This window comes from Palaemon carinicauda, chromosome 35, assembly GCF_036898095.1.
Source record: "Palaemon carinicauda isolate YSFRI2023 chromosome 35, ASM3689809v2, whole genome shotgun sequence".
Classification (NCBI taxonomy): Eukaryota; Metazoa; Arthropoda; class Malacostraca; order Decapoda; family Palaemonidae; genus Palaemon; species Palaemon carinicauda.
In genome coordinates this window covers 60,185,849-60,210,544 of record NC_090759.1, presented here as the reverse complement: position 1 = coordinate 60,210,544, position 24,696 = coordinate 60,185,849, and the positions used below count along the sequence as shown (strand labels likewise).

At 37.7% G+C, this 24,696-nt stretch overlaps 1 protein-coding gene across 14 annotated transcripts in view; it reads right to left on the bottom strand.

Annotated features, from left to right (window-relative positions):
* Positions 1-24,696, bottom strand: part of LOC137627785 (uncharacterized) — a 481,638-nt gene that overhangs the window by 4,537 nt on the left and 452,405 nt on the right. For 6 of the 14 annotated variants that reach the window (XM_068359127.1, XM_068359133.1, XM_068359138.1 and 3 more), the window contains 13 exons: positions 22,701-22,879; positions 21,801-21,899; positions 21,263-21,328; positions 20,773-20,974; positions 20,351-20,542; positions 19,956-20,156; positions 19,497-19,654; positions 11,887-18,390; positions 7,645-11,044; positions 7,254-7,535; positions 6,249-6,887; positions 5,453-5,553; positions 3,944-3,985 (listed from right to left, as the gene is read on the bottom strand). In XM_068359127.1, the coding sequence (XP_068215228.1) occupies positions 3,944-3,985; positions 5,453-5,553; positions 6,249-6,887; positions 7,254-7,535; positions 7,645-11,044; positions 11,887-18,390; positions 19,497-19,654; positions 19,956-20,156; positions 20,351-20,542; positions 20,773-20,974; positions 21,263-21,328; positions 21,801-21,899; positions 22,701-22,879 (12,065 nt within the window). Of the gene's footprint in view, positions 1-3,943; positions 3,986-5,452; positions 5,554-6,248; positions 6,888-7,253; positions 7,536-7,644; positions 11,045-11,550; positions 11,615-11,886; positions 18,391-19,496; positions 19,655-19,955; positions 20,157-20,350; positions 20,543-20,772; positions 20,975-21,262; positions 21,329-21,800; positions 21,900-22,700; positions 22,880-24,696 lie in introns of those variants that run through there. The other 8 variants (XM_068359131.1, XM_068359129.1, XM_068359132.1 and 5 more) reach the window with 8 other exon arrangements.

Genomic DNA, 24,696 nt, shown 5'->3' with positions numbered 1-24,696 from the left:
TTAGTACCAACATTGGCACTTGCAATAACTTAGTTATAAATTTTCGATATATAATTGAAGTACCCCGACAAGAAATTAATTAAAAGTAGAAAGTACACCGATGTTTCATATTTATATCCATCCATTTCATCCTTAATAAAGAAAAGGTATTGTCATATATTGAGCAAATTCAACATTGAGTTATAAAAGTAAAATACTTATATAAAGATCCGGAATATGAAATATAACTATATATACATATACATATAGTAAAACAAACCATAAGCAAATACATTAGCAAAAAAAAAAGGGCTTATTGCGAATGAAAGAGGATATTTACTGAATAAAAAATAACCACAAAACAGAATGGAACTCTGCAATTCACATATGTTTAAGAGATACGTGACTGAAGCTTCCTTTGCAATCAAATTAATGAAATCTCGATTAGACATTTTGCCAATATTTTTCTTAAGCATACGCGAGAACTTTTTTACAAAAATGAAACCTATTCCAATCATCACCGAGAAAGTCTAAATTTCTTCACCATTCAGCATAAGAATTCATTTATAATTCTAAATTGTTTAAATCAGCTTTTACAAAGCATTTTGTATCATGCTGCACTTTCAAAAGCAGCAATATTTAAGGAAACATACAAAGAAATATTACAAGGCTCACAATCTCACGCATAACTTTCTGAAGCACTGATAAATGTAATGAAAATATTTATATTTTTAAACAAACACATTAGGTAAAATGCATAAGATCCTACCGATGTAAAGCTAAGAGATCCTTCTTGAAGGGTTTAAGAATCCTACATCTTTCATGCATCTTACAGAGTCCCAATCTTCGCTCTCTAATTGATGCATCAACGTATAACTGGAAGGGAGGGGAGGAAGCCCTATTTGCCGGTAGTGGTTTGTACTCTCAAAGCAATTTGTACTTGAAATTATTGTGTACTGGCCTACTGAACACCTAATAGGGAGGGACGGTAGGTATAGTAGAAAGCATGTTCCTGACTAGGAAGATGTCATTAAGTAAGTACCGTACCTGCATTTGCCTTGTTTCCAAGTTACTAAAGGATACAAGATCACTGAGTTTGGCCTTGCTAACTTAGAACGTCTAACCTAAAAGATTGTTGAAAAAGAGGGAAAGGTTTTCTATCTTGTAAGGTAGAGTAAGGAAGAAGTCAATCCAAGATACCGCCACGGGAAGTTATAATGCTGGTAGGCACCATTCTCTATAAGGGGGTAATTCTCCTATTGGACAAGGGAAAGGGCTAATTGAATGACTTCTATACACCGCAAAACTATTATGGTCTTAAAGTTAGGGAACAGATGGATTGAAAACAAAAATGTGGCACACAAGCACTAACATATGGGTAGAGAAACAACTCAAATTTATCATTTCTTGACAGGTTGAAAAGGAAATGAATGGAGGATGATACAAAAAAATTATCAACATCAAGCAGTTCAATCTTTGTGTTCAAGTCAATATCTGGTGAGGAATATGAGTTGAAAATCCATTTAAAATGCCATCAGATTTGGTGGCCTTAAAGACTGAAATTAAGATTTTCTAACAACAAGAAGCCTTCTCAGGGTACAGTGTTCAGGAGGCTGAAATTCCAGAGGACGTTGGTAAATTCTTGCTACAACCTCTGTTTAGTGTGCATTCAATGTTCTAGTTCATCAAATGAGTTCATAGGATTCAGTTTTCAATAAAAAACAGTTTGTTGAAGTCACCCTATAGCCCTTCTTAACAGAGATAGGAATCCTGTATTGACTTGGAGAAGAAAATGTTCTCTAATATGGGATTAAGAGACAAAAGACAGACTTCCCTTCAACATTAAGTGATCATTTCCCCGAGTAGGATCTGGAAAAATCGTACTCGACCACGTACGACTGTGATCGCAGCTATGGTTTTCCTGTGATCATGAGCAACATTCCTGCAACCAGGTTTGGAAAAATAGAGCTTCAATCTATTTTTTTAAGGAGACCATTCCTCATCCATGTGCAAACACGGGAGACCAAGGAGACCCAAACCCTTGCCCTTGGACAACCGTCGACTACGTACGACCTGCGGAGATTAAGCCACGCTCTGAGATCGCAGCTCAGTCTTCCGGGAAGATTTCTTGGTGAAATAACCCATATGCGAAATCTGAGTCCACAAAGCGTTGAATCGTGCATGTGTTCTAATGCGTGGAATTGAGAATGGTAGTGTCCTCATTTAAAAAGAGCCACATTCAGAAATTAAGTTATATCTTCGTAATAATGGGCTTCTTTGTGAAAGTGCTTTTATTAAAATAGGTATAATTTTAGTAACATCCTAGGAAATTGTGTAAACAAAGTACTTGTATTACAAATATCCTTTCCGACGTTTGTTGATGTACCCAGTGACAGCTGTTAATGCGTACCCGTGGTTGGGTACATAAATGTTGCTTTTGGATAGAGAAGAACACGTCTCTGGAAGTTTAAACACTACCATCACGGGAAGACAGATAAAGGTTAAAGGTTAAGTCTCCCTTAAGCTTTGATCTTTGATAATTTAACTTTGATTTGTGCTGAACTCTTCTTAAAGAACTGAAGGGATAATATAGCTCATGGATTGTGTTTGACCTGTTCTTGAGGAACTGAAGTGTTGGTAACTGTCTACTATGCCTAGTGCAATATTGTCTAAGAAGTGCTTTAACAAAATGGAGTGTTAAGAACTATATGAACACTGCATTGTCACTTGGTCTAACTACTCAGTAGCCTAAACTTTACTTGCTGTTAAAAAAATGAATTTGACAAAAACCAACTGTATAATTTAGACCGGTGCTCTGCATGTAGCAGCGCATATTCATATTTTGTAATTCTTTAAAAGAAATCTGTACTTTTTTTATTTCCCACGATTTAGCAAAGGCGAGTATGGATTGAGATGTGGTTATGCCATCTGTTAAGTGAACCTGCAGATTAATACCGCTTTGGAGGCACCGAGAGATAAATTTGCAAGATATATATATTCTATCATTTTATGACATATTTTTCAAGCCATCCGCATTACTTAATTCTTTTTTTTATATTTTTAAGTAAATGTTACCACCCGAATCTGGTCACTATTTACTATTAAAAATACTTAAGTTATAGACCTCCTAAGGTTCAAAGGTCGCTCATGAATGGCAGAGGCAAGGAACAGCGACAGTGCCCTATAGACTGACCATATGTACATACGATCAGTGCCCAAGGCCCCTTCCACCAAAGCTAGGACCAGAGTGGGCCAGGCAGGAATATTTCCAGCCTCTTAAGGCAGATTATCTATGATAATTGATCATCATAATTGATTTTAAGAATTTGTAAAACCGAAAACCTAACAGCATCATTGGCGATTCCATGGATCAATATTTAGCAACAAATAAGAAGCAGGATAGATGTTGGGTTTACTACCTTGCTAGAGAGGATCGCTCACCTTCAACACCAACAGAATTTTCTTTTTTATATTGAACATTCATACAGTTACCTGTCCCAGCCCAGAGCATAAAAAAGCAAAGTAATTCATTACATAAACACACTTTTTAATAAGCTAATTATAATTAAACATTTGCCTGTTCAATAAGATTATATAATAGGAATAAAAAGGTAACTTATGTCTTTTTAAGCAGAGCTATCATTATATCTATCAAATAATAAGTACAAGATTACATAGCATTTAAACTGAAAAGCTATCCTAAAACGAAGCAATAAACGATAAAAATTAAAAGTCATGCACTAATGAAAAAAGTTGGCAAAACCTTAAAACAAAACCAAAAAACTAATTGCACACGTTACTATGACATATTTCATGCGAAGGTCTTAAGAATCAGATTTGGTATTTTCTATTAGCAAACAGTATCTGTAATACTTTGTAATTGCCGCATTGACTGTCTCATGAGTCACTGCTGTCATAATAACGGGCACAAATAAACTTTTACTAACAAAAGAAAACATATTACCAGTACTGCCTTTGATCTGTAGGGGCAGTATCCTGTCTGGTTCTAATGAAAATTCGGGAAAAGATACAGAAGGATAGGTTTTACAAGGAATGTAGGAGATAAGGATATTTTCAGTCGTTTCAGGAATTCTTTAATTTTGTTACTACTATGTCCCGGAGGCAATGTGTAAATTGTTCAATCTTATCATGATTATTTACAGTGAATATAAGAAAACATGGAAATAAGTTCATATTCTTCTTATATGTATATAGTGGTTCAGAATTTAGAAATACAAATATGTTACATCACGAAGAATCAACAGGTGACATTATTAACGGGTATATGAATAATAAGGGAAATAGATTTAAATAAACAAAAATAAGCAAAAAATAAAAATCGCAAAAGAGGTAGAATATAAATTCACATTTCACAAAAAAAATCAGATTATGATGTAAAAAATACTGTAATTTCTAAGCCTTTCTCCAAATGTTTAATGACCTTTTTGGGCTCAAGCCATGACGTCCTGATGGAAGGTTCCTTCAGTAGCTTCCTAAGGGTATATACCCTTAGGAAGCTACTGAAGGAACCTTCCATCAGGACGTCATGGCTATCTCACCCAAAAACAGATTTTTCACTTCGCTCAAAATCCATTTTATGTAACTTTGAAACACTGAAGATAAAACTTCATAGAAAAAGAGGTAGAATATAAATTTACATTTCACAAAAAAATCAGAAATGATATAAAAAATACTGTAATTTCTACGCTTTTCTCCAAATGTTTAATGACTTTTATGTAACTTTGAATAAAGGAGGACACTCTCTGGAGAAAAAGTTTTGAAACACTGAAGATCAAAATTCATATTACGGAACTTAACTTCATGAAAAGTTTTACAAGATGAAAAAGAAAGCTGGCAAAGAATTGGAAATATCCAGGATACTTCTCCAAATAGGCTCGGTGATTACGTTTTCATTTCAAGAAGTCTTCAAAATCGGCAAACTGAAGACTTAGCAATATTGTAAACATTGTGTATTTCTTTACATAAAGGAAACTGACACTACTAGCATAGCTTTTTTAGATTTGTTTGGCATCGTTTCCAAACAACATATGATTCCTTCCTCATAAATTATCTTTAAACATGAATTAAAGAAAACTAGCTCTACTTATTCATAAAGGAACAATTAAACCAATGAGGGAATGAATTGCAATGACAAAAAAGTAGCTTATGTGAAAAAAAAATGTAGAATACGTAAGGAAAGAACAAAAAGAATACATTAAGATAAATATAAAAATTTAAGAGTATACATAAAACATTATTATAAGTACAGTATAAGGCGTCTTGGATAGGCAAAGTACAAAAATTGAATTATGTGAAAAAAAGGAAGTATAAGAATATTCATAAAACATGAATATTTGTAAGACGCTTCTAAAACTCATCAATCAACACAACTTACAATCCTTTATGTATTCAGTGTTCACAGGGAGCAGACAATGCTATGTGCTATACGGTGTATAATTCAGGGTTAACTTACCGTTATGTATAGTGGCGGTCGTGTTGGCTGGGTAAGAGGACCAGAACGAGGAGTAGATGGCGTGGAAGGGGGTGTGGCACTGAGGGGAGGTGACCCAAGCACTGTTGGAGGCGAGGCAAAAAGGGTCAGGGTTAGTTCAAACCAAGCAGGGTTCAACAACGAAAATCTTAGTACACACTGGCTCAATGGGTAAATTCTTGTGCGTTAATATTTATTCCTCTGAGTAATGTCATAGAAAACAAGTTAGGGGGGAACTTAAAATATTATTTTCAGGATTCACTGTATTAAGTTTAATGAAAAATAAAACAAAGTGTACAGGATATAAAATAATTTCAATGTGAATGACACTCATAAAGAGTAAAAGCAGCAAATGAATATCATGGGCATTACACGGTGTCCTGGTAACAAACCTAAGGAATATCTACGAAGTTCAGATTAATGCTATCTAGCATGCATTGTAACTAAAATACTACCATTGAGGTTTACACTGGGTTCAGAAATGGTCTTTTGTATCATTATGTAGCACATACAAAGGGTGTTAGTATACTTTCCATTACCTACACCCTACAGGAGTTTGTGCAATGTAATAAATCAATGTTCTGTCAATTTAGGTATAAAACTATGATTGACAATCACATTCAATGGAGTGACATGGTTATTTTATATTTGTATTCTAGCAATGTTTGGATCCTCAGACATGCACTAAGAACTTGTTAGTTAGGTGGCTGAACACGCAGAGCAGACTACAGGCTGGTATTTTTGATGACTGGTCGTGCAAGGGGGTGCTAACCAGTACCTCCCAATTCTGTTGAGGTGTAGAGCGCATCAGTTGGTGCCCCTTCTAAAGACAAAGGCTTGGGCTGGACAGTTGCACCAGGTACTAGAGGCACAAACCTCTTCGGGCCCACAGAGCTGCCTGGGCTTGCCTCAAGGGTCTTCGTTGGACTAGGTTGTTCTGGCTCACCCTCACTGTCTGAATAAGGATCACCAGAGATTGGACGGAACTGTGCTTGCTTCTTGGGAACAAACTCAGGAATCATCTTCCCCATATACTGCTGATACTCACGGTCTGTTTCTGAGATGTCAGACTGTAGAGATGGTTGGGGAGAGGTAATCTGCTCAGGGTCCGGATCTTGGCTTGATAGCAGGCTCTTGGAAGAAGGTTTCTGCTTAGTGACATCAGACGACGATGGTTTCTGTGTGACTCCAGAATCAGAAGGATGTATATGGCCATTTGTTTTGGTGCTGCTTTTAGTCTGAGGAGTATCTGTCTTTTCATGAATAACAGGAATTGGTATGTCACCATTAACATCTCCATTTACTGTTTTCTTCTTTTCTACCTTCTTGGCTTCTCCAGGAAGGATTACTCCAAACTCATATCCAAAGTCATATTTGAAGTAGATTAGACCTGTGTCTGGATCAATATGCTTCGTGCCTACAATAAAAAGTTTTAATGTTCTTAGGGGTACATCCACTGCACCCAGTTTGTTAAATCAGAAGAATAACTCATGCAAGAATACCACCACCATGAATGATATGTTTGATTGTAACATCCCTTGTCCATATATACAGTAATATAGAATGAACCTGTATGTTGTATACCAAAACTGTTACAATTAGGTGCATGCAGCACAATCCTATTCCATTTATATATTTGATGCTGACAAAATATTTAATAATAATCAATGGAAGTTCCTACAAGAATTGACTTGATATTCATCAAGTAAATCATGTGTATAACAAAAATATTCTTTAAAAACTGATATGTTCTCTTGGTCTTTTACATAATAAAAATACTTACCGAATTCAGATACCCTGGATTCATCTCTATAAGCCTGAGGTTCCTGAAGTGTTGGTGACTTAAGCTCTTCTGCAACTGTAGCAGCTGGAGGTGCAGCAGTGGAGTCTGGTGAGACAGAGCATCTTTTCAGCTCCTCAGGTAGAGATGGGGGTTCACCGGCAGGTTCAGCAGGAACTGAACCCTCCCTGGCAGCAAATACCTCGGTCACTAGCTGCTCAGCAAATTTCTGGGCCTTGTGACGGAATGTTTGTGTCATGTCATCAAATTGGTGACTAACCACCTCTGGAAATTAAATTTACCTTGATTAGCAATTAGTCTACACAAATATATTATAAATTTGAAAATAAAACAACATAATTCAAAATAGGCATCAGTTTTGCAAACAACTTACTCTGAGCAGTCTTGGCATATTTCTTATCAATGCCTCCTTTGGTAGGTGAGCTTATCTTAGCATGAGTTTCTGGTTCTGTTTCCGTATCAGTTGTAATCCCTCCCCTAGTTCGACCCCCAACGACATCATCCTCTAAATCAAAGGGCTTAAATTCAACCTTTGGGAAGCGTGGAATTGAATATTCTTCAAGTGATTCCCGTCTTTCTCTTCTTGGTAAATCTGAAAGTTCCATGACGGGACGAGGGGGCCCTTCAAAATGAGGTGGATGATCAAATTTAGAAGGAGGTGATGGATCCCTTCCGGTAGATTCACTACGTTGCCTTCCTATTTCACCAGCAGGTGGAGCAACCTTCCTGTATGCATACTCTTCCCCTTCACTATCTGGTGGTAGCCATTTTGGGGCAATGGGAGCTTCGTAATCACTTTCATAATCACTTCCTCTAAACTCACCCTTAAGAAATTTCTTTGGGTGAGGTGGAGGAGGGCCCCTTTGTCGCTTGGGTTTAGCTGGCTCTGGTTCATAAGGGAATGGTTCCAGTTTTGGAAATGGCTTCTTTGAAGAGCTCTCTGTGTCTGTTTTATCATGATCAGATTCAGAAACAAAGTCATATATGTCTGTTATATCAATATCAATTTCAAAAGCCTTTTTAGATTCAATCTTTTTCTTTATCATCCTAATATGGGCATCTTCTTCTTCTTCCTGAACTAAATGCTTTACAGGAATAAAACCAATCTCTGGTTGGGGACCTGGTTCTGGAAGAGGTGGAGTTGGTTCTCTTGGTTTTTCAGGTTCTGGCTCTTTTGGCCTAATCGCTGGAGCTTTTGGTTTGATTTTTGTAGATTTACTCACAATAGGCGTTACTTTGGGTATGATTATTTCAGGAGAAGCTTCTCTTGGAACCATAACAGGTTGCTGAATATAGTCTATTGTAGGTCGCAAAGGTCCACCTGAAGTTGGTGGAGTATCAAACTTTGTTGGAGGTGTGGGTGTTCTATCACGCTCTAATGATACCTGTTTCGTGGTTGGTGGTGGAGGTCTGACAGGTGTGTACTCAGGATCTTCCATGTCACTATCAGCAGGCTTCCATTTAGGTTTAACTCGACCTTCATAATCACTATCATAATCACTCTCCCTAAATTCGCCTTTGATAAATTTCTTTGGTTTCGGTGGGAGGGGGCCTCTATCACGCCTGGGTTTTGGTTTATCAGGCTCAAATGGGAATGGCTCTAAATCTGGAAACTTTTCAACTTCCATTACCTTGAGTTCTGGCTCTACTGGAGGTGGTGGCCGCTCTGGAGCATCTTCAAACTCAGTCACAGTTGTTTTAATAATTTCCATTTTCTCTTTTTTCATATGTAATTCTTCCTCCATCTTCAGCTTTGTGAATGTTTTTTCAGTTCTTTCAGTCACTTTTGTAAAGGGTTTTTCTTCAAATGATTGAACTTCCACCATTTTAGGTGGTTTGAATTTTGACTTTACATCAACCTTGTCAACAACATATTGCGTTTCTTGCACAATGACACCTTCTATTGGAGGAGAGCCAGGAGGTGGAAGTGGTGGGGATTCAGCTTTCTCTGGCTGTGGAACTACTACTTTTTGTTTCTCTATAATAGTCTTCTTGGTAGTTTCAACTTTAGGAATGATGATCTCCAATGGAGGCTGCTCTGGCATAAGAACCTCAGTTGATTCAATAACAGGTCTCCAAGGTCCATCAGTTTCAGGGGGAACATCAAACACGGTTGGGGGTGTTGGAGTCCTCTCTCTAGTCTTTGAAGGAGTTCTATCAGAGCGCAGTTTTGGTTTAACTTTATTATAGCTTGGTTCCTCTGCATCACTATCTGGTGGTTGCCATTTTGGTTTGATACGATCTTCAAATTCAGTCTCATAATCACTTTCAGTGAAATCTCCTTTCTGGAACTTTGCAGGCTGGGGTGGTGGCTGACCTCTATCCTTTTTGGATTTCACAGGCTCTGGAGTAAATGGAAAAGGCTCAAGATTTTCAATTGGCGTTTGTTCTTTTCTTTCAAAAGCAGGTTGAGATTTAGGTTTAGACTTTGGTGCTGGTTGTTGTTGAGATTCGCTGGTTCTAGTAGTGGTTCTATTATCAGTAAATTTTATGACTCTTGTTGTTTGTTGCATGCTTACAAATCGTTTATGATATTGACTTGAATCTGCTATTTTTGTTATTTTTGTTGACTCTACACCTATGGCATTAGAAAATGGTGTAGACTGAGTGGGTGGCTCTATGTAGGCTTCTTCAGGAGGAGTTCCTGGTTGTAAAACAGGAGATGGTGATCTTGGTGGTGGTTTTGGTTTTGGTTGTGACTTAAAAATCTTGGGCTTCTTTGGTGTAATTTTTGGGACTTCAGCTGGAGTTACAATTTCTATTTTTTCTGGAAGAACTATTTCAGGAGATATCTCTCTCTCAGGTTCTGTTTCTGATTCAGGAAAATCAACTTTTGGTCGAGGAGGACCTTCAAATACAGGTGGTTTATCAAAAACTGTCGGGGGTGTTGGTGTGCGTTCCTTGGGTTGAGGTTCCGATTGAGTTTTAACACTCAACTCAACTTTGCTGTAAGCTTGATCTTCTGTATCACTATCCGCTGGCTTCCACTTTGCTGGGATGCGCCCCTCATAGTCACTGTCATAATCACTTTCACGGAATTCTCCCTTTACAAATTTACTTGGATGTGGTGGAGGACCCCCTCTAGGCTTTTTTGGTTTCTCAGGTTCAGGCTTAAAAGGAAATGGTTTCAAATCTAATTCTTCTTTTTCCACTTCCTGTTTTGATACAGCCATCTTGACTAAGCCTGTTGACTTGAGTGGTTCTATATCTGGCATCCTTACTTCGGATACAGGTTTTGGCTTTTCTAAAGATGATTTTTGCTCTACAACAGACTCTACTGCTATTTTTACCTCTGATTCAGTTTTATAAGGTAATGGTATGGGCTCCAATTTTTCAAGTTTTGGTGCAGATGATGTAGTTTTAACATCGGTTGATTTGAACTTAGCTTCTTTTGTCTCTTTAACAGCCGCCTTTCCAATTTTTTTCTCACTATCAAAAGTTTTCTGCTTTGGAGCTTTCGGAGAAACATCAAAACTTGTAGTTTCAAAGACCTCTACTTTTTTATCTGACATGACTTGCACATGAGTTTCACTCTTGACTTCTACCTTTTTTTGAGTCCTTGTGCCTCCAGTTGATATATCACTTTCATCCCTCATAGCATAGTAGGTATCTTCTGAAAAAGGTCCATGAGATCCAGGTTGACCATGAGTATCTCTTTTAAATTCTTCAAATTTTGGTCTTTTATTCTCAGGTGGAGGAGAAGCTTTTGGGGCTTTTGGTCCATGTTCGCTTCGTTTCTCCTCACGGATCTCTTCTGACCTGCTAGTAAACATCTGAAAGAAAATTAATCCTTAACAGTTTTACATGAATAATAACTGTGTAGGCTCCTATATATATGTTGAAATCTTTTAGTATCATGAGTGTGTGTTATTAATTTTCAAGTCAATAAAACTAATTTAGTATCATGAGCAGAAACAATATCCAATCCAAAGTCAATTATCAATTCTAATAGACTCCAGATAAGAAACAGACATGGAGGAAGAAACATCCACCTAAAGTATAAAAAGATCTGACTTACTAATGGGTACTTACGGGGGAGGTGTCTGCTCAATAAAGTGTCACAACTGTGTCAATAAAAAAGTCAGTAAGCAAAAAAATGTAAGAAAATAAAAACCAAGATGACAGCAAAGTAATTGAATCCCAAGATCACTGCAGAGATGCATGGCACAAAAATAAAACTGCATAGTTTAGTATATTAATTTTGTTACAGCCAGGTGAGCACATGACTGATGTGGAGAAAATCACACATTCCCAGTTACAGGGAGAGAAACAAACTTACTTAAAAATCTCTTGTATTTTGCATCAATTGCAGTTTAGCGGGGAAATGACCATAGTTTTTTAACCTGTCCAAGAAGAAAACTGCATTAGAACAAAATTGTGGATTGGAAAGCGCATTGTATGTACATTATGCAGGTTCTGAAGAATCCATGCGCAAGTGCATGCAAGCCATAATGAACAGGAGAAAAGTTAAAGAAATAAGAAGGCTACAAAAGATAATGACCCTGGGTTAAACATTATTAGTGATTTCGACAGCTAACACAGCTAATTGTAGATTGATGCTACACTATAGCCAACAGGCACTCAATGGTGCCATGGGGAATTTAAATTTACGAACCTGGGAAGATTTACTTTCTGTTGACTTGCATGAACTGGAGAAGTGCGAGGTTTGGCCTACTGATGAGGCTGAGGCAGTTGGGATAGAAAAGGATGTGGAAGGAAAGTTTCCATTAAGGGCCAGTCCACCACCAGAAGGGAAAGCAGATGTCGGTATTTGTCCAAATTCTGTACTTGAGAAACTCCTACTTTCACTTTTTGAAAAGGAAGCCGACATAAAAGATTCACTTTTAGAGAATGACGAACTAGATGCAGAGGACTGAGTAGTCTTTGCGTGTTTTCGTGGAAGTGTACCTTCTGTGTCTGCCACATAACCACTCTCCTCTTGTTCTAATGCTGTCATCTGGACACTTTCTGTCTTTTTTCTGGATTTAGGTGATGCTGGCTTCTTCTTTAAGCTTCCAGCATTCGTACTATCGTCCATTCCATCTGTTGCTTGTGTACCTTGCTCTAGTTTTGCAGAGACTGTAGCACTAGAGACAGCAGGACTGTGAGTTGTTGCTGCAGGAGGTTGATTTGGAACAAAAACTTTTTGTGGTAATGGAGCAGGACCACTTCCTTCAAATTTTTTCATAATATTCTTGACTCCTTTTTCAGTCTGAGCTACAGTTTGCATAATATGAATACTGGAACTTGATGAGTCTTCAGTTTGAATAAATGAATTTTGTGCCACGTTTGATGATGGTATATAATTAACAACTGGAACCGGTGCAGGGATGGGCATTTGAAGTGTAACAGGAGCTACTTTTGGAATGGCTGGAGGTGGGACAATTGGAGCTTGAGGGGTCAATGGTTTTGCTGTCACTCTCTGGGCTCCTAACTTGCTTTCTGGTGTGATTTGCCTGGCTAAAGACGTTACTGTTTGAATAATGTGTTTACTTTGACTCATTTTTGCTTGTTTTCCAGTTTCAAGTTCTGGAAATACAGCATTGGCGTATGATAATGTTTCATCAAAAGGTTCTGGTGGTGCTAAAGTAGATGGGGCAGGTGGAGAAGGAACCCTTGGTTGCATAGATCTTCCCCTTTTCAATCTAATATTCAGAGGCTTGAAACCTACAGCTTCACTATCACTCATGTACAACCTAGATACAGGGCTTGGTGCTGCGTCGAGATCACTTTCATATTCACTTTCAGTAAAAGAACTGGGAATAAATCTTCTAGGCATTGAGGGAGCCCTACCCCTTGGGCGTTTTCCTTTATCTGTATCTACAGAAAATGGGAATGGTTCTAAGGGAGGCAGTGGTATAATTGTTGATATAACAGTACCTTCTTTCAGTGGAACTGAAGCTGTCGAGCTTGTATCTTTGCCTTTGCCTTTCTTTGGCTCTATTTTTGGTACTTTATGAATAGGATGATAAACTGCAATGTTTTCCTTTGGTTTTGGTTTTAGATCGAACATAGAAACAATTGAAAGATCTGGAGGATCTGGTAGTTTTAATGGGGGAGAAACAACAGATGTAGAAACATCAGGAGCTACCTGTCTTGATATTGGAGGAGAAAGTACACGAGTAGCTGAAAGTGCTGGAGATACTACTGGGGAGGGATCTTGTTTCATTAATCCTGGACTCGCTACTGGGGAAGCCACTTGTTTTGCCAATACTGGAGGAACTACTGGAGAATGTAACTGGGGACTTGGTTTTGTTGGAGCTAAAGTTGGTCTTGGGACAGAAGTCTCAATTTTCATCTCACTTTTAACTGAAGACTGAGAAGAGAATTTAGAGATTTTTGTCTCTTCCATGGATGATTTAGATGTAGTTTCATATCTACTAGCAGATGTAATAGTTTGTGCTTGAGGTATCTGCTGTGGCCATGTTTTTCTCTTTTCTTGAATGGTAACATTACTAGACCAATAAATAGAAGGTGGAGCTTCATGTGGCCTAGCAGGTATTTGTGGTGCCTCTGTTACCGGAGGGCGTTCTAAAGAATGTGCCCGTGCTTTCAAAGTAATCTTAGGAGGTTCTTCCTGCATCTGTGGTGGCCACACAGGCAGCATTTTACCACCAGCTGGAATTTTCACAGGATTGAAACCTACTTTTGATGGTTTCTTTTCTTCCTTTTTAATAGGTTCTACAGTAGGCTTTACTTCAGGTGGTGTATCTACTACTAGTTTTGGCTCAGGTTTTGGCTCAGGTTTTGGCATAGAAACAACTGCTGGTGTTACAAGGGGTTCCAGTTTTATAGGAACCATGTCAAATGGTGGCGGTGGTGCTGTGGTAGTTTTGGCAGGTGTCTGGCCTCGTTTTGGAGTAGGAGCTCTCACAGATCTGAAGCCTGGAGCAGGAGATGGAGAGGGTGCATGGCGAGGAATAGGATCTAATGTTATCGGAGGTGAGATTACAGGTTCAGGCATGGAAAGAGATGGCTCAGGCTCTTTCTCTATCACAACAGGTTCAGGCATGGATAAAGATGGCTCAGGCTCTTTCTCTATTACAACAGGTTCTGGTGCTAGTAGATACACAGGCTCAGGTTCGGGCTCTGGGATTTGAACAGGTGCAAGTTCGGGTTCTGGCTCTGAACTATATACAGGTTCAGGTTCTGGAGCAATGACAAGTGATGGTTCCAGTTCAGGTTGTGGTGCAAATTGGAACTCTGGGCTACATACAGGAATTGGTTCTACTTCTGGGGTACAAACAGGAATGGGCTCAGGTTCTGGAATATGAATAGGCTCTGGACTATAGATAATAGCAGGTTGTTGTTCAGGCTCTGGACTATAGATGATGGTAGGTTCAGGTTCTGGTTCTAAGATAAAAACAGGCTCAGGCTCTGGTTCTAAGATAAAAACAGGCTCAGGCTCTGGTTTTAGAGTAGAAAGAGGAGTAGTCTCTGGAATATAGACAGGAATGGGTTCTGGTTCTGGAACAGACATGGGGATAGGCTCTAGAATATGAACTGGAGTAGGCTCAGGTTCTTGTATATATGAAGGTACACTGACTTGTGGTTGTTCAGGGCCCTTTTCATACAAAACTTGTGGTGATGATTCTGGATATACTGGAACCTGTGGTATTTGGCTGAAGATAGGAACAGGGTCTGGCTTAGGAATCACTGTAGACTCTTGCGAAGTATGAAACTGTGTACTTGTAAGAGTAGATTCCATTTTTTGATAACTCACAGATGACATTTGAGTCTTGCTTTCAGTGTATGAAGTTTTTGAAGTACGCTTCACAGATGGCCCAGTTTCTGAATCAGGAGATGGCAAAAGCTTTGCTATCTTACTAGGTTTTATTCCTTGCCTTGTGTCAATATCAACCATTGGCTTTGGTGGTGGCCTTTCAGTCTTAATTTCCACTACTACTGGTTTTTCAGTCTTCGGCTTAGGAGGTTCTGATTTTGGCCTGTCCATCTGAATTTTAGGGGTATCAGGTTTTGGTTGTGGAGCTGGAGGAGGCTGAGATACTGGTTTTTCTAAAATGGACACAACATGATCTGTTACTGTGGAAGAAACAGAACTAGCTCTGAGAGGTATAGGTTGAGGAGGTGGTATTACTTCTTTCTTTGTTTTCTTTACAGACACTCTCACAACTTTCTCTTCTTCAGTTATTCCTGAAGACTCTAAAAATTTCTCAACCAATTTTGACTTTTTCTTAGGTGTTACAGACTTTGGTGCCTCTTTTACCTCTTCTTCATCTTTCTTAAGAACATCAGGCCTCATGCTACCATCAAAGACTGGTGGCTGAATGACAGCAAATGGTAGAAGAGGTTCTTGACCCAGAGAAAGTGGGCGAGGTTTAGGAGGCTGTGGTTCGGGTGCCACTTTGGCAGGCAGTGGTTTTACCACGAGAGGTTTTGTTAATTCTTTGAGGAGTGGTTCTGGTGTATACTCTACAGGAGCCTCAAATTTGAGCTTCTTTAAATTCAATCTCTGATCTAGTTCCATATCACTTTCATATTCACTATCTGTGTAACTACCTGGTACAAATTTTTTAGGGGCAGGAGGTGGCATACTTCTAGGGCGCTCTCTTCTTGGTTTTTGTTCAACAACAAAAGGGAAGGGCTCAAGATCTGGAAACCTTTCGGTTTTAAACCCTGATGGACCTTCATCTTCACTGGCAGATGTTACCTGACCAGATGCAGATTCACGGGTAGGTGTTGGTGTTTCCCGTACAGGGGTTGAAGGCTGTTTGGGACTAGGGAACATTCTAATTCCTCCAGGTACTTCATCTGGAGACATGGGAATGATGGTTTCTTCTAGCCGTTTTGCCAACTGAATCACACTTTCACGTTTCTTCTTTGGTTTCTTTTGCTCCCTAGTTTCATCACGGTCAGGATGTTTAGGAGGTCTAATTGGCTCTTCAGTGCTTGCTCTTTCTACAGGTTTGGGTGGTGGAATAATAAGAGGCTCAAGAGGCTGCCGTTCTGACTTCAATGGGATAGAATATGGTTGAGATTGTGGAGCTGTTTCAGGCACAACCTGCGTACTAGTTGGTTCAGGAATAGGTTGCTGTGGGTATAGGTCAGTGAACACCTTAGTCTTTACATCAGAAGAGGTAACAAACATGGTTTGCATTTGACTGCTCATAGATGAAAAAGAAGACATTTGAGTAGATGAAGCACTTGAAGCAAATGAAGCTTGCTGCATTTTATCAATAGTGCCTCCATAACTTGCATAATGCTGTGGCTGCTCTTCAGCAGAGTCTTTGGGCTTATCAGTGACTTCAATTAATGCATCGGGATATACGCTGGGTTCAGGTTGCGGTACTGGATCAGGCACAAAATCTAGATCGACAGATTTTATAACATCCTGAATTTCTGTTCCAAATACTGGAGGGTAATCAACTATTTCGGTAGCAACCGGTTCAGGACTGAATTTCTGATCTTCTGGTGGCTTAACAAGTGGAGCTTGATCTTCATAAAAGTATGTTTCAGAGCTGTAAGGAACTCCAGTGACGGGCTCAAAAACATGCTCTGGGGCAACTGGGATTTGCATTTCTTTAACATCAGCCTCTAGTACCTCTGTAATTGGCTTTATAGGTTCTATTTCAGGTTGAACAAGTTCATATGCAGGCTGCTGCACTGCGGTTTCTTCCACTATTGTAGTAGAATCATTAGCAGATTCTTGAAGTGGTGGGCTTGAAATGCCACTTGTATAAACATTTGTTTCAACAGTGGTAAAAGATGACTTGGAAAAAGACTTCTTGGACTCGACAAAGGTTGACTCTTTCAAAACATTTTCCGTTGTAACTTCCCTTTTAACATTTGGCTTATATTCACCATGTTCTGCTTGTAGTACTGGTGAATATTCTTCATAATTTTCAGTAATGGAAACCTCATGTGATTCAGGGGGAGCACCACTTTCCTCTGTCACATCTATTTTCAGAGGAGGCTGTGGTTCACTTATGGTCACTTCTGATATTTCCTCAGAAGCCACAATCTGTGCATCATGCACTAGAGGTATTACTGGTTCTGGTGTTGGTGTTCTTGGAGGTTCAGGTGTAGCGTGTTTAACAGGCTCTGGAGTTTGAATATTTTGTGGCAATTCTATTATAGCCTCAGTTCCTGGAATTGGTGTCTCCCAAACAGATTCAGGATATGGAATTTTCATGGGTTCTGCCTCTAGAACTGGTGTGTCACTAACAGGTTCAGGAGATGGAACTTTCAATGCCTCTGGTTCTAGAACTGATGTATCAATAACAGGTTCAGGAGATAGAACGTTCATTGTCTCTTGTTCTGGAACTGGTGTGTCACTAATAGGTTCAGGAGATGGAACTTTCAATGCCTCTGGTTCTGGAACTGGTGTCTGAGCAGGCTCCGACACTACTTCAGGAATGGGAGATAAAACTGTTGAAGACTCAATAACAGATGTTGCTGCTTTTCTGTACTCATGCTTTACCAGATTGACAAAATCAGACTTTTGTTGTACATCTACTTCCATAACAGCTTCAGGGGCAAGAACATATTCAGGGGAAGATTCCCGTTCAGATACGATCTCAACAGGATGCTCTGGTGCAAGAACAAATTCTGGGGATTGAGCATGAATCTCTAAAGGCAAAGCTTTCTGTGGCCCTTGCTCAAGCTCTGTGGGAGAGATATACCCGTATTCAGGCTCAGGTTCAGGCTGGAGTTGAATAACTGATTCAACTTGTTGCATTGGCTGTGGGAATGATTTTGGCTTAGGTTGTGCAGGTATTTTTGGCACATGGCGACTTTGAACATCAAGTGGAACTTCATCCACAGTGGATGAGAAAGATGCTATGATTGATGATACATTTTTTGAAGTTATTTCTACCATTGGTTCAATCTTTACCATCTCTTCATCTTCTGATGGTAAGGGTGGCCAGGCTGCTTTCAATCTACCAGGAGGTCTTTTAACTTCTTCCTCTATTTCACTTCCTGGCTCAGGACTACTAACTTGGTAATTGGGAGGGGTTGGAAGGGGAATGGGAACAGGTTTAGGTGTGGGCTTATGCATTTTTGTAGGGGATGGAATAGTTGGTGCCTCTACTGTGACCTCTTCTATAGCTCGCTTTACAGTTTTCGCATGTCCCTCTTCGATAGTTTCGGATATGCTCTGTGCAGCAGAAATGAAAAGATAAAGATAATAGTGCATCCTCCACCATGAAAACCTTTTCAGAAACAAAAGATATATACAGAAAATAAGAAGCTAGGGCATTTCACTGCTTTCACTGCAGTTACAGCAAAGTGAAGGAAATTAAGCAAATTTAAAGCTCTGCTTAATGAAATTTTAGAGATTAAGTGCTTATAAAAAGAAAAACTCAGTTGTGACAGTGACAAGGACAACTAATTAAAAATTACAGAAGATGAGACCCCTACCCTACAAATACAATAAAAAATTATAAGCTATTTGAAAGTCAAAGACTCAAAACCAAAGGAATAGATCCTGGAGATATTTTTAAATTCTACTTTTTTAAGTTACAGTGGCAATTTAAGTAGGGTATAATTTTGCATAACTATAACCAATAAATAATGCAAATTAACAAAACTGCATATCTAAAAGGGTAAATATTATTCATTATCTAAAAGGGTATCATCTAGCTATGAAAAACAACTCCTACTTTAAGTTATTATCATATTTCCATTTATATAAAATCAAGAACTAATGCATATACAGTTGAATTATACTGACCACAAGTCTCTTCACCTTGTCATGAAAACTAGAGAATATTTTTGTATTACCATGTGAATTAGATGTCTCAGTACATAAATTAAAAACAGCAAAGTGATATGATTAATTTGACAAAAATATCATAATTTCAATTAAAAAAAATTAATTAATCTATAATTTCCCTAAGTTACCATACACGAATTTCAAATTTTACCAAAGTGCAATTAAATGACTCCAGAATTCATTCCTATAAAATTGGTAGTTGGTGAGCAAGTTAAGTGAAGTGAGTAAATCAAAATTAACCATAACCTTCAACTTTATTGAAAGAGAAATTACTTAATGTACAATATTAGCTTTGAAGAGAAGATTTAAGCCGTGAATTCAACATGAGGAGAGAAAGCTTTATTCCATTGTATTTACATGACTTTGCTTTAAATTGAAGAACAAAAGCCAGTAGTGAAGTCATGCTGTATCCAGGCTGTGACAAACATAAGAAAATGATACCAAGAGGAGAGAAATGGCTTTCCGTCAGCATGGCTTCCAAGCCCTACCTTAGACTCGTCAACTGTGTCTGTAAAAATGATCGTATGTGTGCTTGTCGGAGGTGGTTCCTTTACAACCTGCATTACTCTGACGTCAGCTAGTGACTCAGCGCGACCAGCCGAATTTGAAGCTATGGCACTGTAGCGCCCAGAATCATCTGCGACCGCTGCAATTGATAAGTAATGTAAAGAAATACAATTATTATACATTGAAAACTCGAATAATGTTCCACATGCCTTACTTTTAGTGATGCTGTAATACTTCCTTGTTTTGTCCTTTGGAAAGATTGAATGAAGAAGTCACTCAAAGCTACTTTAATAATATTTATTGATATATATCTATACTGTGAACTACAACCTTTGGACTTGAGGACATATAACAGTAAAATACCTATATGTGCACTCATTTTCATCTTATTCATGTAACTTACTCTGCTTCATTCTACAGTATCTCTCAACAGCCCTTACCTTGTTGAATAACTAATATATGCCTTGTTCCCTCAGATCTAATGGCAAAATGTTCGCTGGGAGTGATTGGCATGCCATCCCTAGTCCAGGTAACATTAGGAGATGGGGTTCCTGTAACGTCTATTTCTAAGTGTAAACGTTCTCCTACACTTACAACAGCAGGTTGAAGTCGCTTAGATATCACAGGAGGGAACTGCGTCTCTGTAAATATTAAAAGATTTTAGGAGATTCACTTAATATCAGATGGAAGAGGAATTCTTTTTATCATGGAAATGGAATATGATGCAAATAATAACTCTTAAACAACCTTCCTGTTTCCAGAAGCACTTCATTTAATATTTTTATCTTTGTTTTTATAACCAAAATTAAATACTATAAGTACTACAATTACTTACTTTTAATAATAACATCACACGTGCACTGTGCCATGCCAGCATCATTTTTAATCACACAAGTGTAATGTCCACTGTGGCTCTGATTCACGTTTTCCAAGATCAAAGTAGCTTTGTTAAGCTTCGACTTGGTCTCAGCCGTCTCACTTACAGGGCCTCCATTGTGAGACCAGCTTACCGTAGGATCAGGATGACCTGTAATCCAGAATGTTACAATTACCTAACATCTGTAGGTAAATATAATAAATATAATTCTGGAATCTGTAAAAGGATACCTTCCATATTTTGCTGAGGACTTTATTACAGGATTAGCGAGAACCTTCTGGTATTAAATGAAACTATGATAAAAACTATATCAAAGAAAATTTTCAAACTGTAAACTAATATAAAAAAAAATGGATACATGAATCTATTGCTCTGCTCACCATCGATAGTACATTCAAGCACAACACGATCTCCATCATTAGCAATGACTCCTTGAAGGGGTACAATAAATCTTGCTGGACTGAGTTTCTTCTTTCCAGCCACAATTTTCTTGGCTTGTGGCATCACAGTGGCATAAGAGGTAGAGGTATCTTGTGCGACTTGCTGGGTGATTTTTTCACCTTCCTTTTTGACAAAGCTGACCTAAGAATTGAAAGGGGGAAAAATAAATTACTTTGATAAATATATAATTTCATAGGATTCTTGAAAGCAAACATCAGCTTTAGTTTAGTTTAAAGAAAAACTTGATGTAAAATAACAAACTCTATACGATGCCAACAACATTAAGCTCAAAAAAAAAAAAAGTTTTATCTAGATAAAGAATAATGAAAATATAGCCATGAGATACAATCAGACCGAGCGTTAAATAGAATATCATCCTTTTCTAAATATCAAATATTGAAGAGAAGATAAAGTAGGTCCTTAACTAACCTTATCACTTATCATTGCTGGAGCTCCTCCATCCTGCTTTATTTCCTGAAGATGTGAGCCATGGACCTAAATAAGAAAATAACAGATGTTAAAAGTTCCTTACAATGAATATGGACAATAACGTCCGAGTTTTCTAAATGCGAACGTAAAGGACAAAAACATGCATTAGATATATAAAGGATGAACTGCCATAAAACTGTATAGAAGAATGAATCTAAAACTTTACAATCATTTCCAGACTTTTCAACTCAGAAATGATCGAAACCCAACTAATTTCAGACCACACAAAAAGCTACACCGTGCAGGTACTCAAAGCGCGCACACACACAAACCGATTCTAAGAATCATACACAATTCACGCAATTCAGAATGAATTCCTTAAGATCTCTAACGTCTACAAAACAGGATCTCCTTAACTAATTATTCTTATGGCTCTACCTTTCTTTTCATTTCACTACAATGCAATGGATCTTACATCATTGCCTAATCAAATTTCTATCGAACCCCTTTCAAAATTCAATTCCACCAGATCAATTACCTCCACCGTTGGTTGACCTGTGGCTTTCTTCACCTGGGAGGATGAAGAGGCAGACATGCTATGACGTTTCTCATCTGCCACTCCATCTGATGTCACAATCTGAAACAGAAATTGCCATGGGATGCCTTACAAGGTCACTTTAAACATTGAAGTAAGTCCTTAGGTTAAGGAATGCTGATTTAATGCACTAACAGTCTTATAGTAAAGCCATGTACTGCAACAAAAGTTATATTGTAAAAATTTTAAGCTTATTTTGATGATATTCTTAAGTTTAAACCCAAAAAAGGAAACATTACCAAATAAATGCTCATCAAATTAATTACTTATCATATGACTACTTTCGTTTCCTTAGCCAAATGTTCACAGCTTTCAGAGTAAACAGTAGAAGTTAACTGAAACAACTGACATAAAAAGATTTACTTTCGCAATAAGTTACATAATTGTTCTAAGCAAACTTCTGAGTAATGACTAAGGAGAGGGAGGACGGCTTTTGTCGTTCTCTATCATTAACAGAACAGTAAAACTGTGAACACAATCTACATAAATATCTCTCTCTCTCTCTCTCTCTCTCTCTCTCTCTCTCTCTCTCTCTCTCTCTCTCTCTCTCTCTCTCTCTCTCTCTCTCTATATATATATATATATATATATATATATATATATATATATATATATATTCTGACATTCTGGGGCAAATTTTATTGAAAGACAATCTAGCAGTGAGGCCCCACGGAAAGATTTTACACTCTTATCCTTTCTGGGCAACTAAGAAAATTCATTCATAAACATAGTATTACGATATGATTTCTGGAAAAAATAACATACGCAAACACACAATTTTGAACACACACTACAAAATCTAAATCATATTCGCTTACAGTCGAACACAAAAATTCCACCTACTTTAGTCACGTGACTAGTCTCCATAATCGTGCTCTGCTGCATGAAGGAAGAGGAGGAGGAAGACGTCGTGGTGACATGGCTTTCTTTTCGGAACATGCCTGGTGGTTGTATCTGCTGCTGGTCCGTCTGCTGCTGGGGTTGTTCAGGAAGGGCGCGCTTAGCTGCTACTGAAGCTGGCTCTGAAAGGAGATGAGAATTCTCCGATTATCATCTATATCTACCGTGAATATTATCTTTGCCAAATGATTCTTAAAAAAATAACTTCAACCATGTTCTTAGTTTTTTGTAAGTACAAGGATATCACTGCCATGTTCCACCCGGATATATAAATACTATGAAGCTAGCCAAGAAAATACCCTGGAATACACAATTCTTCTCAACGTTCACTTTCAAGTGACCATTAGGCATCTGGCTATATGTAATCACCTAGTGAGCTATGGTTACGACAGATTTAATTCCTGTTTTACCCATGAGCAGGTGTATGATCTGCCACACACACCACAACATATCACGGTCATTTACTTTTACCAGCATCTTAGCTAAGAAAGGAAAAACATTAGGCTAGGTGTCAATATTCCCATTTTGTATAAAACTAATTAGCCCTGAACTAAGTTAATATTCCCTCCGGTAACATAGGGCAAAATGCTACAATTGTTTTCCTTTCCTTATTTCCAACTGCCTTTAGACAAACACTATATTGTAATAGATAACATAACACCGAATTTTTCAGCAAATTTGTTTCACAATTTGGTGATGTCAATTGGATCCAAATATTCAAAAAGATCATAGAAGGTGCCATAATCCCAGAATTTGGTATTCTTATGTAAAATTCTAATAAAAATCAGAGTAAAAATAACATCACTAGTTCAATAAAATAATTTTTCAAGGAACTAATGTAAAATTATCGTGGGCAGAAAAACTTCTATCTATTATAAGCAGAGAACATTTGCAAGATACACATTATTTGGCATGTCAAAAGGCATTTGCCAAACAAACAAACAAATTAATTCATCATAAGAAATGTCACCATCTCAGCTTGTATTGGACTATCCTCTTGGCATAAACTTTTGGCAACCAAACTTACCACTTGATTATTTTCGTTCAATGTTATAATATAATTGATTTACTTCTTCTACTAGGACATCAATAATCAAGACTATAGGTATCTTAACATAACATACGCCTGCATGCGCACGGGCGCGCGTGCACTAACACACATTATATATATATATATATATATATATATATATATATATATATATATATATACATATATATATATATATATATATATATATATCTTGATTTGTAATAAGGTTATGTCCTAAGGTGGGCTTAGGACTCGCCCATCGTGAGCCTTTGGTTAAAGTTAAAGAAACGGCGATTATTCTCCCACAATTATGTAACACTATAGCACTGCTTCGAGATTAATGTCTGCATCAAGTAATGGAAATTGTATCAGAGAGTTGTGTCCCAAAAGCTTATATATAAATATGAAATATATGAAATAAACCATACGGAAAAAAAATAAAATAATGACGATCCTCTCGGTATTTGCATTTTCTTGTGGTTTATTGCATCTGAGCATCACGTATTCCTGTGATATTTACGCATACGTACGTACACGCACACATGTAAAATATATATATATATATATATATATATATATATATATATATATATATATATATATATACATATATATAATCATTTACTTCGCCTATTGACGCAAAAGGGCCTCTCTCTCTCTCTCTCTCTCTCTCTCTCTCTCTCTCTCTCTCTCTCTCTCTCTCTCTCTCTCTCTCTCTCTCTCTCTCTCTCTCATATATATATATATATATATATATATATATATATATATATATATATACCATCAGCCGTTGATAGTCACAATGCAGGACAAAGGTCTCAGATATGTCCTTCCACTCCCATCTGTTTATATATATATATATATATATATATATATACATATAACAGTATATATATATATATATAT